The 19131-nt window shown below is 23.7% G+C and overlaps 2 protein-coding genes across 2 annotated transcripts; one reads left to right on the top strand and one right to left on the bottom strand.

The window, feature by feature from the left end:
* Positions 1–149: 149 nt before the first annotated feature.
* On the top strand, positions 150–12611 carry PCHAS_1440400 (conserved Plasmodium protein, unknown function; the record flags this gene model as incomplete). Its single annotated transcript, XM_016799722.1, has 4 exons — positions 150–12002; positions 12100–12214; positions 12338–12417; positions 12573–12611. The coding sequence occupies 4 exons, from the start codon at positions 150–152 to the stop codon at positions 12609–12611; spliced, it is 12087 nt and encodes a 4028-aa protein (XP_016654974.1).
* Positions 12612–12738: 127 nt separating this feature from the next.
* PCHAS_1440300 (phospholipid-transporting ATPase, putative) lies at positions 12739–18207 on the bottom strand (the record flags this gene model as incomplete). Its single annotated transcript, XM_016799721.1, has 6 exons — positions 12739–12952; positions 13080–13204; positions 13329–13511; positions 13656–14009; positions 14178–14480; positions 14581–18207. 6 exons carry the CDS (start codon positions 18205–18207, stop codon positions 12739–12741), a joined length of 4806 nt encoding a protein of 1601 aa, XP_016654973.1.
* Positions 18208–19131: the final 924 nt, after the last annotated feature.

Below are 19131 nucleotides of genomic sequence, written 5' to 3'. Positions count from 1 at the left end.
AAATATTTTTTTGGACATGCAAAAAAAAAAATTATAAAATGTAGGGAAACGTGATTTATTGTATAAGATAGGATATAAGATGTTATATAAATATTGATTGTAAATTTGTAAAATAGTTACATATTCAATTTTGAAATAAACAGAAAAAAATGGTTGATAAAAAATGTGAAGTATGTGGATGTACCTCCTTTAGAGTGGAAGATGGTGTGTTTGTGTGTAATGATTGTAATTATGTGAATGAAGAAATACAAGAATATTTTGAAGAAGCATTTGAAATTAAAGATAATAAAATAGGGGTCGAAGATAAATATGTTGAAAAAGATATATATAATATAATACAAAAGTTATATAAAGATAAGGATTTAATTATTAATATAACAAAATATATATTAAAAGAAAATGATGATTTTTTTATAAATTTTCAAAAAATATTATTTGAAATATGTCAAATATTAATATCCAATTATAATTTTCCTATAGTCTTATATAAGGAGGTTAAAAAAATTTGGTTTTATTTACTCGAAGATTGTATAAAAAAATACAATATATATCGACCTCCAAATGATAATAAACATTCTTTACGATGCATATATGAAGTTATGAAATCAAAGACTATAACTAATATATTTAAAAGTGTAATAAATGATATAAACATCAATGAAGAAATAAGAAATACAATTAAAAAAATAGGTTATAGTAAAACAAATTATTATTTTAACATACAAAAGGAATACATTAATCAAATTAAACAAATGGCTGAGTTCTTTCCAAAAAAAAGTGAAATGAATAGAAAATTTAATATCCGTTTTTTAAAATTATATAAAAAGACATCATTACTTGATAGTGAAAATCAAAATAAAAATTCATTTAAAAAACTTGCTGAATTAATAAGTAGCTTGAAAAGCAATAAAACAAAAAATGACACAGATCTTTTAAAGGAAAACGAAACAAACAAAAACGGACTTATAGAAAGTTATAAAGATAATGAATATGGATATCAAAATGATTACACATTTGATAATAGTGAAAATATATTAAACCAATTTGTAGATAAAAATGATTTTCTATATAACTCGGACGAGTTGTTAAATCAAGAGAGTTTGAATTTGTTCCAAAATTTTACTGATCAAATGAAAGAAGAAGAAGAAGAAGAAGACAACAAAAAATATACAAAAGAAAATATTTCCCAATTTGAAAATAAAAAAAATAACAATCTCGATGAAAGTTATCCTATTTTAGATAGTGAAAGAATGTATCATTTTTGTTCTTCCAATTTTATTAATAAATTATTGCAAAATAAAAATTTATTAAAACCACATGGAAAGAAAGATACGATCAGATATATGAACAGATCTACAAATTATAATAAGCCTATTGGAATTATATACCAACACGATTTTTTATACTATTTCATTGAAGAGTTAAAAAAAAAAGCGGATATCGAACATTTGTCTTATTACGATATCTTGCAAACATTTAAAGGAAACTACGACCAAATTATTTCGAACTTTTTAAAGGAAGAAAGTGAAAAAAATGAAATGCAAAATTTAAGCCCAACTGAAGAAAACAATATGAAGAGACATGCTACTGAAGAAGAACTGAATGAACTCTTTCCATTGGCAACCGACAAAAAGGGGTTTGAAAATGAACAAGGTCTCAAAACTAAAGAAAATTATGAACAGTTTGCGTCATTTGGTGAGTCTAAAATAGATGATAATTTAGAAGGAATCGAAATAAAAAGCGAATTCAAATTTAGTGACGATTTTGGTGAGCTTGCTAACGTAAGTAGCGACCAAAATAAATTTGATCTATTAGATGTAAATAAAGAAATTGATGTTATAAGTAATTGGGATAGTAGTGAAAAAACAGAGTCTTTCTCAAAATGGAATAACATCAGTTATAAAGCTGAACGTGCAAAAATAAATGAACTTGAAAAACATAAAAATAAAATAAATGAAAAAATTAAGATCGAAAATATTTTTGAAAAATATAAAAATTATATAACATTAAAAAAAGATATTCCAAAAAATAATATGGAAACAAAAGTTGAAATGCTCGAAAATATATTTAGTGATCAAGATAATCAGTCATATATATCTAATAAAGAGATAAATCTAATTAGCGACGAATACAATCAAAAACAAAATGTACTTAGTAATCAATTTGAAAATTTGGATTCCTATAGTTTGGAAGGAAGCAGTATTTTACGACTTGCGAATGATGAGGGACCAAAAGGGGATGGAAGTGTCGACTTTGAAAAAATCGAAGTATACATGGAAGAAAATGAAGAAGGTGAAAAAATTGAAGAAGAAACTACCCCGTTTTCAAAAATCGAGGAAGCAAAAAAGAATAATGAATATGTAAGCGAATTACAAAGTATGGAAAAAAAGCAAAACAGTAACGAAATAGACAACGATTTAAAAGAGAATAGGATGGAAAATATGAATATATATGATAAACTTGAATGTGTAAATAATTTAAAAAAAGAAAAATTAAAAAATTTGTCAAACCAAAATATGGAAATAACAAATGATAGTTACTATAATGGAGTGATCAAAAAAATAGACACGTCAATAAAAAAAGTCAGAACATTTATAGAAGAAAATATAAATACTCAAAAGTTCGATAATAATAAAATATATGTAAATGAAAACCTGTTATTAGATACATATATATTTGATGGAATATATAAAAAAAATTTATATATATCAAGTATTAAAAAGTTTAGAAATATAACAATAAGATATATATATAATGAATATATAAATTATTTTTTAAATGAATATAAAGAATATATGGATGATAATGAAGAATATAAATATTGTTATAATTTTACTTTTGAATTAATATTATATATTTTATATTATTCATTTAAAAGATTAAATATTTATTGTTTACCTCATAATATGAAATATTTTGTAAATTCAGATAATTTTGATTTATATCATATTTTTAATAACACATCTGAAAATTTTTATAAATTATTTAAAGAATTAGACACAGTTAATTTCCCATTAAAAAATTCGTACTTATCAGAAATTAAAAAATGTTTTTTTACTAGAACCCTAAATTGTGAAATTCCATTTTTGTGTATACATGCGGATGAACAACTATATTCGCTAGATTATGATGATGATGTTGTAGAAGATGAAGAAACCATTTTTGGTGATACATCAGTTTATAATAAAATTGAAGGTACCATTCTAAATGGTTCTTCATGTATTAATCATAATTATAGTATTACTAATTTACAAATTTGTGAATCTATTGGATTAAATAAAATGTTTCGTAAATATCGAACTTATACAATTAATAGTAATGTAAAAAAGAAATGGAGGAAAATGCTAAGCAAATTTAATGGCTATTTTCTTACAAAATTATATTCTTTAATTAATGATTTATTATTTGTTTTTAATTTACCAAATAGAGTACAAATATATTCTATAAAGATTTTAAATATTATTATATTTCGATATAGATTTTTTAAATTTTTATATAATATATATTGTAGCAAATATGATGATATGCATACACAATTAAATAATTCTTATAGTTATAAAAATATTTATAATGATTGCTTAAAATATTATCCAAAAAACATGGGAACAAATTGCTCAACCAGTCCTATACATAAATATATTAAATATTTAAAAAAAAAAGAATTGTATATAAAAAAAATTTATATTGAAACGAAAAAATATATTAATCCCGAAGATGGAACTATTAATTATCAAGTATATAATAAAATTAATTATTTCTATAGACAAAAATTTTATTACACTTTTTGTAATGTAAATTATCATATCGATTTTAAAAAATCGGAACTTTACAAAGTAGCAGCAGGATGTGTAATAGTTGCTTGTAAATTATACTACCCATTTTTTATCGATGATTTTTATGATTATCAAAATTTGTATATCCCCGATAAATTTGAAGCATTCCATATGGTCAACCATCATAATTGTCACCGACAAGAAAATGTCAACTTGCACAATAATAAAATTTATCCTACAAAAAAGGGGGGCGAAAAGGGTGACGAAAGGGGCGCCCAATTTTATACGCCCAAAATTGAGCGATTACTGAAAAGGCATGACCGAGAAGGAAAAAGCAGCAGAAATAAAACAAATGAAAATGAAGATGAAGATGAAAATAAGCTGAGTGCAGATGCATGTCGAAGTAAGAATGCCTTTGAAAAAAAACGAAAAAGTTATAGAGGTGGTAAAAATTGTAAGGAGGAAAAAATTCGAAAGCTAAGTAGTCATACCTACAAAGAAAAAGCAGTGCCAGACAATTTAGAGACTTCCCAAGACAACCAAAAAGAGAAATGCTACTCAAGCAATACTCTTGATTGTGGTTTTCAGATTGGGGATATCCACAATGTCGAGCCAAACGAATTAAATGAATGTCAATCCGTAAGTCTTCCATTGTTAAGTGACGATGGTGGCAATGATGAAAATGGTGAGCATGAATCTTTTTATATTGACCTACTAAGTGAGAAGGAGAACAGCCATTTCTTGCCTTACTTAAATAAGGAAACAAAAAAAAATGAAATAAATATGCTTGATGATTTTTTTGATGATAATTATACCGATGATTGTATTTATGATCTAGTGAGTTATGGAAATAAAAAAGATACTAGTTCAAGTTTATTAGATAGGAAGAAAAATGGAAAAATTGAAGAAGACAAAAAAATGAAAAAAAAATTAAATAGATCAAAAATACGAGGAATCTATTTTAAATCTACAAAAGAAAATACTATATCCTACTATGTTTCAGTTCCTAAAATCATAAATTTGTACTTCAATTATAAAAAATGTCTTACCGTTGATACATATAAAAATTTTATAAATAAAGAAATGTCTTTATCAGATTGTGATGATAATTTATCTGATGAAATATATCATAATGAGGATGAATATTTTGAAAAAAACATTTATAAAAAGTTATTCATAAAAGAAATCCCAAACGAGAATATACAAAAACGAAAAAGTGCTTATCCACAAAGAATAATTAATCAAATGGTCAATGATGAATTATATCAAAATTACATAATTAAACATAAGTCTTTTACAAATTTAGACCAAACAAATAATAAAAAAGATAAAAGAAAATATGTTTTTCCACGATTTTGTGTTATGCAAAATAATCAAAATTTAGAAGAAATATATCACACCCATTCTAAAGACCTAGAAAGGGTTGAACAAATTAAAACAAAAATATTACCTTTTTTCTTAGCTAGTTATTATGCCCACCCTTTTAATTATTTTTCTATAAATATGCAAACCATTTGTTTTTGTAATTTAATAAAACAATTAGAGAATGAAAACTTGTTTTCGTTAAGTAGGGAAGGAAGTCAAAAATGGGAAGTCCTTTGTGACTTATTTAAAAATAAAAATTCTTATTCTCATTCTTTGCAACAAATTAATGAGAGCATGCAAAATGTTGATAGAGACAGCCACGATGATGCTATCTCTAAAAATAGTGGTAGTGAAATAATTGAAGTAGTAAGCACATCAATGCTAAGTGACAATGATGTGATTGCAGGGCGTGATGATTCAAGCCAGCCACTGGATATTTCGCTTCCTAATGCACAATCAAATAATACAATATTGTTAAAAAAACTCATAAGTATAAAAAAGAAGGAAATAAAGAAAAAGAAAAGAAAAACAATAGCAAGACAAAAGGAAGATAAAAAAACTGTGAAAAAACGAAAAAGAAAAAGAAATGTAAACAACCATTTTAATGTAATTTCATACAATGAAGCTACCAATTTTATAAAGGAAAATAAATTTAGTAAAAAGAAATTGAAAAATATTTACAACCTAATAAGTAATATGAATAAGGTAGATATAGGAATGGAAAAAAAAAACGATGGAAAAATATGTTACACATATTTAATAAATAAACAAAATTATGAAAAGGCATACTTAATTTATGTAATATTTGAACATAACCTATTAGGTTTATATTCTTTTCAAATTGAAAATATTTTGAATTTGTTTCAATTTTTAATAGAAAGGATAGATAATATATATCAACTATATTTGTTGTATTATCAGATAAATAATGTTGTTTATGTTTATTCAAATTGTGCTAGCTATATTATTAATATGTATAAATATTTTTTATTTATAATACACCAAAAAAAGAGTATTACTAAAAATAATTTCAATTCATTTTATAGAAATAAATATATTAAAAAAAAAAAGCATCTTATTTATAATATTAAAATGGTTTCTACGATTTTGAAGGTTTTTATAAATTTGCATGGAAGTTATAAAGATGTGTATAAACTATATTTGGAAATGTATGGGAAAAAACATTTTCGAAATGAAAAACATAATTTAATAAAATTAAATCCAGTGATATATTTTGATGATAGTCAATTTTTAACACTAGATAGATCGAGATATTTAGAAGATTCTACATTATATTCATACAGTGCTATAAAATATGGTACTTATCATTTGTCTTATTTGTTTGACAATCTAAAAGGAATAAAATTTATTAAACATGAAATTAACACAAAAAATAAATACGTATTAAACAAATTAAACAAAAAAATGAAACAAAAATATAAACAAGTAGGCAATGTTCATGCATATATATTCCCTCCATTTTATGGTATAGTAAATAATATTGTTATATTAAATAAGAATTTTTTTTTTATAAATTTTAAGAGGACAATTGAATTAATGCAAAATAATTATGATAACTATTTATCAAATTATTATAAAAAATATAATTTTATGAACAAAGACAGTTTTGAAAAAACTCAAATCCTAATCATTGCCACAAAACAAGTTGAAAAAAAAAACAATGACCATATGGCTACAACAATTTGTTTGAAAAAAAAAGTAATGAAGTACTTCCCAACATATATTTCACAATTACATATGCTTAACAGTACAGGAAAAGAAATGTCATATTTGTTTAAATATCGAACCAAATCTACAAACCTAAATAAATATTATTTTTTGCATAATGGAACATTAAATATTATTAAAAAGTTAATAAAAAACATGAACAATAAGCATAGTAAAATTTTATACTATAATAAGTTAAAAGAACTAACAAATTGTAAAGAATATAAAATTAAGACACTAAAAAATAAATATTTACAAAATGGGAATGATAATTTTCATATACTAAATGATTTTGAAGATGTAGTAAATTATGACGTTATTAATTATTTTCCATTAAATTTTTTTAAATTTTATAAAAAAATGAAAAATAAAATAAAAAATACACATTATATATTTCTTTTATATTATTGGAAATTTTGTTTTAATTTGAAAAAAGGAAATCAAATTAATTCGAAAAATGTATTTATTAATGAAAAGGTGGCAACACTTATTTACGACATACTATTTTTTTACTCTATGAAACGGGGTACCACAATTGAAGAAACAAAAATAAACAAGCTTTTAAAAAAATATAATGTGCTGGACTATGTAAAATTGTTTCGCCATATCTTAAATGTAGAGTTCAAATTGGTTAACCAAAAAAAGGTAGCAAACAAGAAAAACGTGAAAAATAAAATGCAGCGACCCACTTGTTCGATGTATTTTCCAGCTAACCATACTAAAAAGTGCAGAAAACAAAATTCTTTCAAAAAAGCGAATCACAAATTAGTAGACACCTCCAACGATATTAGTAATCGTAAAAAAATTTCTCAACCTTTGAATTTAGAAACAAATAGAACAAATTGTATATATAATGGAATAAGGGTAAAACCTATGAGCATATTGAAATATCAAAAAAATTTTGTTAATTTTACAAAGTGCTTATATAATCCCAAAATGGAATGGAGCGAAAATTATTTTAATAAAGTTTTTATTTTTAACATCACTAATGAAGGGTTTTTAAATTATAGACCGAGAGGAGAACAAAGAAAAGGCACATTAATAAAAAATGCGAAATTTAGAAAAAAAAAAAAAAAATATCTCTTAGAATTAGAACGATTTTTTCAGTCCATTATGATATATGATTTTTTGAATAATAACAAGAAAATTTTTTTAATAAAAAATATAGATAATTTATATGAGCAGCTAAAAAAAGAGAATACAAATTTGGACAAAGACAACCTAAGGAATCCAAATAAAAACTATGTAATACCAGAAATGAGTAAAAAAAAACGAAAAAAAAATCGCGAAAAATATAATAATGATTTAAAACAAAAATTTTTTAAGTACTTTTCATATATACAAGCTATAAGAAAAAATCCAAATGAAGAAATATCAAATATTAGAGAACGTTATAATATAAATAAATTGCCACCTAACTTTTTATGGGATCAAAATATTGTAAAATCGTTATTTATCAACAATTCAAACAATTATATGATTAACAATATTGCTAGTCATTCGATAAATGATAATAACCAAATTGATGATGGGACATCTTTTTATAATAATCAAGATAGTCTTAAAACTGAAAAAAATAAAGAAAATACAAATAATAAAGCACGTTATACATTTTATGATTTTAAATGTATACCATTTTATCATTCTAAATTATATAGAAGATTACAATATTTACTTTCAAATGTTCCATTAAATTATAAACTATGCAAATTAATAAAAGAAAGATGTAGAGGGGATACCGATATTCCTCCTAGAAATACAAGAGAGTATACTAAAATTATTGATAATTTTATGTATGGCTCTAGAAATGATAAAGAAAATAAAAATTTGCATGAAACTGATGAATATATGTATATGTCTACAGATGTCGATTCATATAAATCAGATACTGTATATAATATAAAATTATATAAAACAGATTCATATAATAATTTTAAAAAATATATAAAAAAAAATTTAATTAAATTAAAACTATTTACAAAAGGTCAACCAAATTGTTATATTAATAAATGTGCAGATAAAATTAATCAGACAGAAATAAATGATTCTTTATTTCACGATATGTGTAAAATTTATTTAAATTTTTTCCATAAAATAAATGAATATTTTTATTTTAAAAATAACAAAAAGGAAAATAGTCACTATTATACAAATTATGATAATATTATTGATAGCAACAATTTTAATATGATCAAACATAAATATGGACATCATAATCATTTAGGTCGCATATTTGAATGGCATAACAATCTCGAAATATATGATCCTCTCTTAGTTTTGAATAATAAGACATATAGAAGTGATAGCAAAAAAAAAAAAAAAAAAACTTGGCTATGCATATATAATGATAGATCATATCTAAACTTTAACAACGCCAGCATTTCAGCAGAGGTTAGAAAAAAAGATCAAGATGAAAGTACGTTGTTAAATTATAACTTAAATAAAAATGTGCATTTCGAATTTAATAGTAATTTAAATTGTTTCCTATTGAGATTTAAAAATGATTATATAAAAAATAAAAATAAAAATTTATATATAACTATAAAGGAGAATAGATTGTATAAAGTTAAATATGCTCAGAATATTATACAGACAAATAAATATACATATTTTCTATTTTCCTGTCTTGTATTTTCAGTACATCAAGCAATAAAAGTAATGTATATATTTTCGTTACAATATTTTCCTTCTTTGTTTTTCAAAACATTAAATTATTTAAATTATTTAAAAATGGATGACAAGTTTTTACAATTTTTACAATGTAATGAATATAAAACAATTAATGAAATACTTTATAATTATTATTATGTAAAAGATACAAACACTTTGCTTGATATATTACGATTTAGAGGATATTATGTAAACCCATTTTCATTTTTAGGATCTATTTTTTATATGTCTGAGTTAAAAAATATTTCTTTTCATTTTAACTTATACCCATCAAATCATTTCAATACGATGCATAATATTTGGGGTATTGAACGAACCAGTGATTTAACTACCTTAGCACGATTAGAACAAAAATTTAAAAAAAACGAAAAAAAACGTACAGTAAGATCTGGACAGACTTTTGATGAAAATACTAACTCGCTAAGTACAAAAAAAAAATCAAAAAATAGTGACAATATAAATGAGAGTAATCTGAAAAAACACAATTTCGACGAAATAATTAAAGGACCATATAAAAAAATAACTAAGATCAAAAAGAATATAAATAAACTAAATAATAATCGAACTAATTATTATAATAAAATAATTAATAAAGGGCTTAAGACAAAACAAATATGGAAAAATAACATCAAACAAAATAAGACTAACTTAAATGAATTATTCTATATCAAATTTGAAGATGATTTAGAAAATAATATAAAAGATGAAGAAATAGACAACTTTTTTAAAACTCAAAATTATGTCAATAGCGATATTGACATTGATGAGAAAAATAATACTTCAAATTTAGTTGGGCATTCAAAAGGGTTGAAACGGAGACTTGCCGAAGAAATACGCATGGTTAATTGCGAAGGCTGGTCAAATAGAACTATATACAATATTGCAACTATGTTAAAGCCAAAAAATGCAAAAAAAAAAAACTCACACTATAACGAACAGGCAGAAAAGGAGATCATAGAAATTCCAAATTTTGAAATGTGTGAAAATTTTAATGGTACTGAAAAAATAAATAAAAGGAAAGAACCTAGTGGGAAACATAAAAAAAAAGACTTCAAGCATTTATTAAATAAATATTTAGAAAAAAATATGCATAAAAAGTATTTTAACAATTATTCAAATGAATCAGAAACAATTAATTTATATAACTTGATCATAAAATTTATAAATAACAAAGCTTTACTTAATAATGATTCTATAACATATGAAAAATATATTAAAAAAAATTCTCTTGAAATTAATCATAGTATTTATAAAGAATTTACAATTCATACTAACTATTATATGCCTGAATTTAATATACATCCTTTGAATAAGTTTATTAACACTTTTTATAATAATAATTTTAAGACATTATATTTAAATACTCAAAAAATAAAAAGCAAAGAAAGTATCAACTTCGATCAGCAGCAAAAAGGGGAATATGGTCAAAATATAAGTAGCATTTCGAAAACAAGCGACAACTTGTCGATCATCCAAAGTTATGAAAATGAAAAAAGAGCCCATGATGAAGTAGAAGAGGAAGAGAGTTACGAAAAAAATTACGACGGAAAGGCGAAGGATGAATATCTAGCCAGCGATAATGCATATGATAATATATTGGATCCCCTTCATAACAGCATTGAAAATGATATAATTTCACAAATCGATGATCTAGACCAAATAGAATCAATTAAATATTCAAGTGGTGCTGATCCATTTGATGCTTTGAATGAAATTGATAAAAGCTCAATCAGCAAATCTGATAGAGAGACTATAAATTTTATAGAAAATGATAAAACACAAAATACTGACGAATCGTCCGAATATGCAGATGGTAGCTTATTTGATGAAGAAGAGGAACAAGATGACAAAGATTATATAAGTTATTCATTTTATCTGCATAAACCTGTATATATATATGACGAAGAAAAGGAAATGGAAAAAGCTTTGAGCGATATCGAAACTGCGGAAAGTGAAACTGATGACAGAAAAATGAAGGCCAAAGATGAGATAGAAAAAACAAATTGGGATACAAACAAATGGAATAGTAATATACTTTTGCAAAAGAGTAAACAATTTAAGAAAGTTTATAAAAAATTAATTAAAAAAATCGAATATGATAGAAATGTTAAAAAAGAATGCTATACATTATATGATAAAAATAATAAATTTTTAATGAGAGATTATAAATGTATAAGACAAGAAAATGTTTGGGGCAAATTTACTAAAAATCATGTAATAAGAATAGGTAAAAGAAAACAAATATATGATTTATTAAAAGGCCGACATATCCTCATAAATTGCATATCCAATCACTTTTATACATATGACCAAGATGTTAGAACAATAGTTCGTATGTATAAAAGACATAAATTTCTTTTAAAAAATCAAAAACAAAAATATTTTTTAAAAAAATATAAAAATTCTTATCCTTGGACTGGAGAAAATATGTTTATATGTGAAAACGATATCAACAAATACATTGCGGTAAGGATATCCATATATATACTTACAAGTGCAAATATGATTGCGACAATATATATATATACACATTTATGCATGCAAATATATCGTTTCTTTTTAGGCTGCGTATACAACAATTTTACTTCACAAAAACACGACCTACCTCAAAAACTTTAATTATCACCATGCTCGGGAATACATACCATTACATCGTGGCCGAACAGAAAAGGCATTAAGTAAAAATACAAATATAAAAAAATAATTAAAAAAACCTTACTTGTGCATGTAAATAAATGTGTAGCACTTAATATTTATGCACACACATATATCTATATACTAATTTTTTTCTTATACATTAGATAACATTCCGGCAATGCTATGCTTACTCATAAAAGCCTTTAGCACCTATTTGAATTGCCCCTTTAGGGAATTGATTATAGTAATCACATATATATATATTTTTTAAAACTTTATAAAACATTTGTACATAACTATGTACTATACATAATAACAAGTTTTAACGTAGCAAAAAAAGGAAAATGATCAGTTGCGAATATTAAAAATGCACACATTATTTTTTTTTTTTTTTTACAGGTTTTAAAACGCATTGAAAGAACATTTTTATTTTATTAACATTCATAAAAAAAAGCAAAAATATATTACATATGCATAATCTCACAGCACAAAAAGTGTAATACAATTTCATATTTTTTTTTTTTTTTTTTTTTTGTCTTTTTTATTTGGCTATTTGAATTTTTTATTAAGCTAGCTTAAAAAATTGTGATGGTGTTATAATATTTTTAACTTTTTTAATTATATAAAATGGTAGCCAAGCAAATAAAACAATTAAGATAACTTTATACCAAAATACAAACGACATAATCTGAATAATGTCGAAATAATTTCTCAGAATAAACATGGAAAAAATGTACATAATAAAAGAGCAAATGTTTGCTGATATCATTAATGGGTGCCTACGAAAAAGAAAAAAATTATAAAAATTAGGAAATGAAAACATGCATTTGGTATATGTAGAATGGTCCAATTATTCACGTATTAAACACTTGATGTTTTGTAAATTGTTTTTTTTTGCATATTTACCATGACTCAGCTTCCAAATGTATATTCATGATTTCCAAAAGAATTAGAGAAGAAAATGATATATTTATCAAATTGTTATAATTATCGTTAAAAAGTTTTAATGCCCCCAACATAACAACAGTGCCCTATTAAAAAAAGAAAGAAAAAAAATTATATGATTAAAAATATATAAATGCAATATTGCATTTTTGGTATATAGGGGGAAAATTTCTCTATATTGTGTCACTTCTTATAAATTAAATATAGTACCTGAAAGATGGACATCCATACAATAATAAAAAACGATTTCAAATCTAACTTTCTCTTGTGTTTCTTATTTTTGTATATTTCTGGATATAAGTATATTAAATTTTTCTTTATCTTAACATCCAACAGCAATGACAAAAATGGTGTTGTCGTGTAGTACGTTGTATAACCGATTTGTAACCATCCCTACAAAAACCAAAAAATGAGTAATCATATATGCATGTGGTGTGAAAGGGGTATTTGAATTATTATAAATAAATCGGGATTTATCAATGTATATGTTAAATCCAGCTAATTACATTTTATGCGTATATATGTAACAATGCTTACTTGAAAAATGGCAACAGGTATACTGAAAAATATATAACTGTAAATAAACTGTAGGTATGTTAATATAAATCCTCTATGGATTAAAAAGGAGCATAAGGAAGATGTTTGTAAAAAGGTATTATTTCCATAGTAAAGAATTAATTTTTTAATATTTTTAAATTTTGAAACAATAATATCACTATCATGAACAACTTGTTTTCCTTCCTTTCCTAAAACACCAATACCAATATCTGCTGATTGAATCATAGCAACATCATTTCCTCCATCTCCTATGCATAAAATTTTCTTTCTTTTAATTGTTTTAATCATCAAAGCAATTTCTTTCTTCTCTATAGGACTGCATCGACAGCAAACCTGCAACAATAAAGGGAATAAAAAAATAAGTCATATATATTCCAATTAAAGGGCATAATAGCCAAATTTAACAAAAATGTTTACACACACTAATACTATTATTTTAATATATTTATTTGATTTAGAATGTGTGTCATGTTTATATTTTTTTTCGATCGATGAACTTACCACTGCTCTTGCATTAGCAACAAAATCAACAAAGGCATTCGGAATATATTTAATACAGTTTTGTATAATAATATTGTCGAAAAATAAAACATAAGAATCTATGGTACTCAAAATTGAATTGAATTCTCGTATTAATTGAGATGTGCTTTTAATATTTTCATGACGGAAAATATAAATATTATGTTTCTTCTTTTTGATATTAGCATTTTTGCAAATACAAATTGCAGTTTCGATTTTATCTCCAGTAAGTACCCACACTTTAATTCCACTGTTATATAGCATTTCAATTGTCTTTTCAACTCCCTACAAAAAAATAAAATAAAATAATGTCATAATGGCTAAATGAAAAAGAGTGTAAGAAGCGGGAAAATAAAAAAAATGCAAAAAGTGTAATGCGACATACCTCCTGAAGTTTGTCCTCAACACCAGTAATAGCTAAAACTTTGATATTCTTCTCAACCATGTCCAAAATTTTTTCCATCTGTCCCTTTACATCCTTATTTTTATTGTATAATGCAGAAAAGTTGTGAAAAAATTGTTCTTCAATGTTTAAGAATCCATGAACCAAGACTCTTAAACCAACACTTGATAAATGATCACTTTCTTCAAAAATAAAAGTTTTATATTTTTCATGGCATTTTTTAATTAATATATTATCAGCACCCTTAATAAAAAAGTAAATGTTTTTATTTTTCACATTTCTAACAAAAACACTCATCCTTTTTGTTTCCGATGAAAAAGGTATATGTAATAATATGTCATACTCTAATGCGATATTTTTATATTTAATTTCAATTTTACTAGCTGTTTTTTTCTTTAAAATAAATCCACAATTTGTTGCATATTTTAAAAAGGCTAATTCATCAGGAGATGAACATTGATAGCTAATACCTGAATAGGAAAATGTTTCTGTATCTTCTGAACTGTTTGTTTCAACATGATCACTATCAAATATATAATCATCATTAGGGCTTGGTTCCATCATTTGATCATTTTCATTTAATTTATTATTTTTTTTCTTTTTTCTATTAACATTTAATATGTAATAAAATTTTTTTTGAAAATCTTTGTCTTTATGTTCTTTTTTTTTCTTTCCTTTTGCTTTATCATTATTATCATGTTCTTTAGTTAATGTTCTAATATTATTACAAATAAGAAATGATAAAAAAGTTTGAAAAACTTTATGTTTTTTTAAAAATTCAACATCATCAATATTATCATTATAATAATCTAAAAGATCTGTTTTATTCATTAAATAATCATCAACCATTTGTTCAACTTTTTTTTTTCTTTTCTCAGAATTATTACCCTTCATATTGTGATTATCTGATTCATTATTATTATCATTTCTTTTATGTGATGCCATTAGATTATTATTATTATTTAAGCCTAATTTGGATTGTCCATAGAACATATTATCATCTTCTTCACCATAATTTTTTTCAATTCCATCTTCTTTTCTCATATGTGAAGAACCCATTGTTTCATTATAACTATCAAAATCAAGATATTCATTATCATTCATATTAATTTGATCCATTGCATTTCCTTTATTTATTTGTCTTAAGGATTGCATGTAATTTTTATTCATTCTATTGTTCTCTATATCATAATTATATGCAGATAATTTGTCTCCTCTCATCATATTATTTTGTCCTTTTCCTTTTCGATCATTTATTGAATAATTTGGAACTAACTGCATTGAATTTGTATCTACATCATCTTCATTCATGTCTTCAATATTATATGGCAAAATATTTTTATTAAATTTTCTTTTTACTTTATTTCTCATATTATTTTGTAATCCACTTTTTTCACTTTCTGTATGTATAACATCTAAGCCAATATGAATAACTTTCAACACCATAACGTTTTCAGTTAATGTTCCTGTTTTGTCAGTAAAAATATAATCAACATTTCCAAAGTTTTCAATGATAGCACTATTTTTTATAATTGTTGTTTGAATTTCTTTATCTTTTTGTATAACCAAAGTGTAATATATTTTTGCAATATTTAAATTAACACTTAATGAGATTGGTATAACAGAGGAGAATAATAAAATGAAACGGACAAAATTTAAATACCATAAATTATTTAATTTTGTAGAACACATATACATAGAGAATAATGCTAATATAATAAATAAAAAGACTGTTATTAAATTTAATTTTTTATCAATCATTCCTCTTTTTACTTTACTTATTTGTGTACTCATATTTACTCTTGTATCACGACCTGTATAAATAACCATACATATAACATCTGAACTAGTAATAACAGAATTGGATAAAATAAAATTATCATAATTTAATTTTTTTCTATAACTTATATTGTAATAATTATAATTATCTTCATTTGGAAATACATTACAAACAGGTTGATTATCTCCATAATTTCCTGACAGCATTAATTGATTTTCTGTAGCTCCAATATTATTTCCTTCATATTTTTCACTTTCAACAAAATTCATCATACCACGATTATTAAAATTGTTACCCTTACCATCACCTAAATCTCTATAATTAGAATTTTGTATACCTTCTTTTTTCTTTAATAAATTATTTTTTTCACTTTCTTCATTTTCGATATCGTCTTCTTCCTCTTCGTCGTCCTCATCATCATCCTCATATTCCTCATCGTCGTCATCATCATCTTCATCCTCTTCTTCATATTCTTCAGCTTGTCTATTTAGATTATTTGTATGCATTTCATTATCTTTTAATGCATAAAATGAATTAGATCCATATTGGTTATTATCATTTAGCATGTTAGGAAGATTACCCATATCATTTAACTTGGACATACTTAGCTCATTAATATTAGTTCCCATATTATTATTTTCAACAGTTTTAAACTCACCATATTGATTATATTTAAACATAACAAATGAAGCTTCGATTTTATATATATCATTTTTTGGATGTTCTAATATAAATAATATATCTATTGAAAAGAAATCTTTTAATCTCTTTAAGTTTTGAAATACACTTATAGGATATTTAATTTTCCAATCTGTTTCTCCATCAATTTTATCAGTTTTAACGTAAGTATAATTTTCTGTTTCATTAGATGCATTATTATTGAATACAAGTTTACTATCAGTTTTTTTTTTAATGCCATTTTTTCTTAATTTCTTTTTTTTTTTTTTTTTTAATTTTTTCTTTTCATTATCATCATTTTCTGTACCAACTTTGTTACTACTTCCAGCGCTATCCTTTAATAAATAGTTGTTTCCTTCTTTCATTCCATTTGGTGACTTTTCATTTTCACTGAATAACAAATGATTGCTAGCTTCACTATAGTTATTGTTTGATTCGTTGTACTTATCATCAATCAAAGCATTATCAAACTTTTGATTAAAATGATAATAGTTCTTTTTCTTTTTTTTATTATAAACATTATTTTTATTTGATCGAAAAGATATAAATGATTTCTTTTCTTCTATTTTAATTGCATTTTCTTCATCCTTACTTAAATTACGTAATAATATACAATCAGCTGGTACTCTCTGTTTTGACTTAATTAATATAATGTCTCCGACTTGAATATCTTTAGAGTATGTTTTTTTAAAGTTTCCATTTTGTAATAAAGTATGATATATTTCATTATTAACATCCAAATCCTTTATAAATCTTTTCAAATCATCTACGACTTCATTTATCAAACTAATAAATATAATAAAAATCAAAGGAGCAACAAATGTGAAAACATATCCTGTGTTAAATATTGGAATAATTTGTAACAAGGATACACATAAATAAAATAAGTTTAAAAAATCAGCAAATTGATAAAATAAAAACAGTGGGATAAATGTTAGAATACTATATTTTGTGCTTCTTAATCTATTATCACAAAAGAAATTAGGATATGTTCTTCCATGTATATTTATGTATCTATCTTTCTTCTTATTCTTCTTGTTATAAAAATGGCTAAATAGTTTGTATATCAAGCATGAAAAAAAATATTTTATTCTTCCCCATCTTTTGCTTAGCATAAAGCGGATCTTCTTTAATTCCTCGTCATCAACCATTTTTTGTTTTTTTTAAATGAAATCTTCAAAACCATTAAAATTTTCCGTCTCTCTTTTATTTCTCCCCCCCTATTTTTATTTGAATAGCCAAAACGAAGAGAAATATAATTATTCCCTTTTCATATAAGGGGGAAATGAAACAGCGGGATATGCAAACATACGTAGGTTTATATTTTATGTTGAATTTTTTATAATTTTTTTTTTTTTTTTTTTTTTTTTTACGTCAGTGTATTCACAAAATCGTTACGATAAGTGCATACCAAACAATCGCGGAACGAACAAGTTAATATCGTGGCTTTTTCGATACCCCATTTAATTGTGTGTTTCCCAAAGTCATATATAAAATATGAAACACATATAACTACATAAATTAAATGATGTATATATAACTAATAAATAGCAAATGCAGTATATACATACATGTACATATGCATATAATACTTGATCAAACTGTGCACGATGGATTCTATGGGATGCCTACAGAATTATCTTAATCATGTCGGCAATGTTTTAAAAAATTAAATTTGATTATTTATGAAAATATAAACAAATATATACTATAAAGGAGATATTAACTATTTACTTATTTACTTCTTCGATGAATTATCCAAACATTTAATTTTGCTTAAAAAATTATTATAAATTAAAAACAAAAATTAAAGAATAATTAAATCAAACGTATAAATAAAGGAAAATTATTAGCATTCCCCTTTTTTAATTTTTTTATAATTTTTTTTTATATGATTTTTGCCAATCATTTTTATGAATAAAAATCGAGTTATTATTAATAAGCATTAACATCTTATATTTTTTTTTAATTTAAAAAATTTAATAAAAAATCAGGAAAAAAATATCAGTAAAATATTTCATTAAGTATGTATGTATAATATAATATATATTATTATGCATGAAATAAAAAAGTAT

This window comes from Plasmodium chabaudi, assembly GCF_900002335.3.
Source record: "Plasmodium chabaudi chabaudi strain AS genome assembly, chromosome: 14".
Classification (NCBI taxonomy): domain Eukaryota; phylum Apicomplexa; class Aconoidasida; order Haemosporida; family Plasmodiidae; genus Plasmodium; species Plasmodium chabaudi.
Note: the sequence above shows the minus strand (reverse complement) of the source record. Positions and strands in the feature narration are given on the sequence as shown.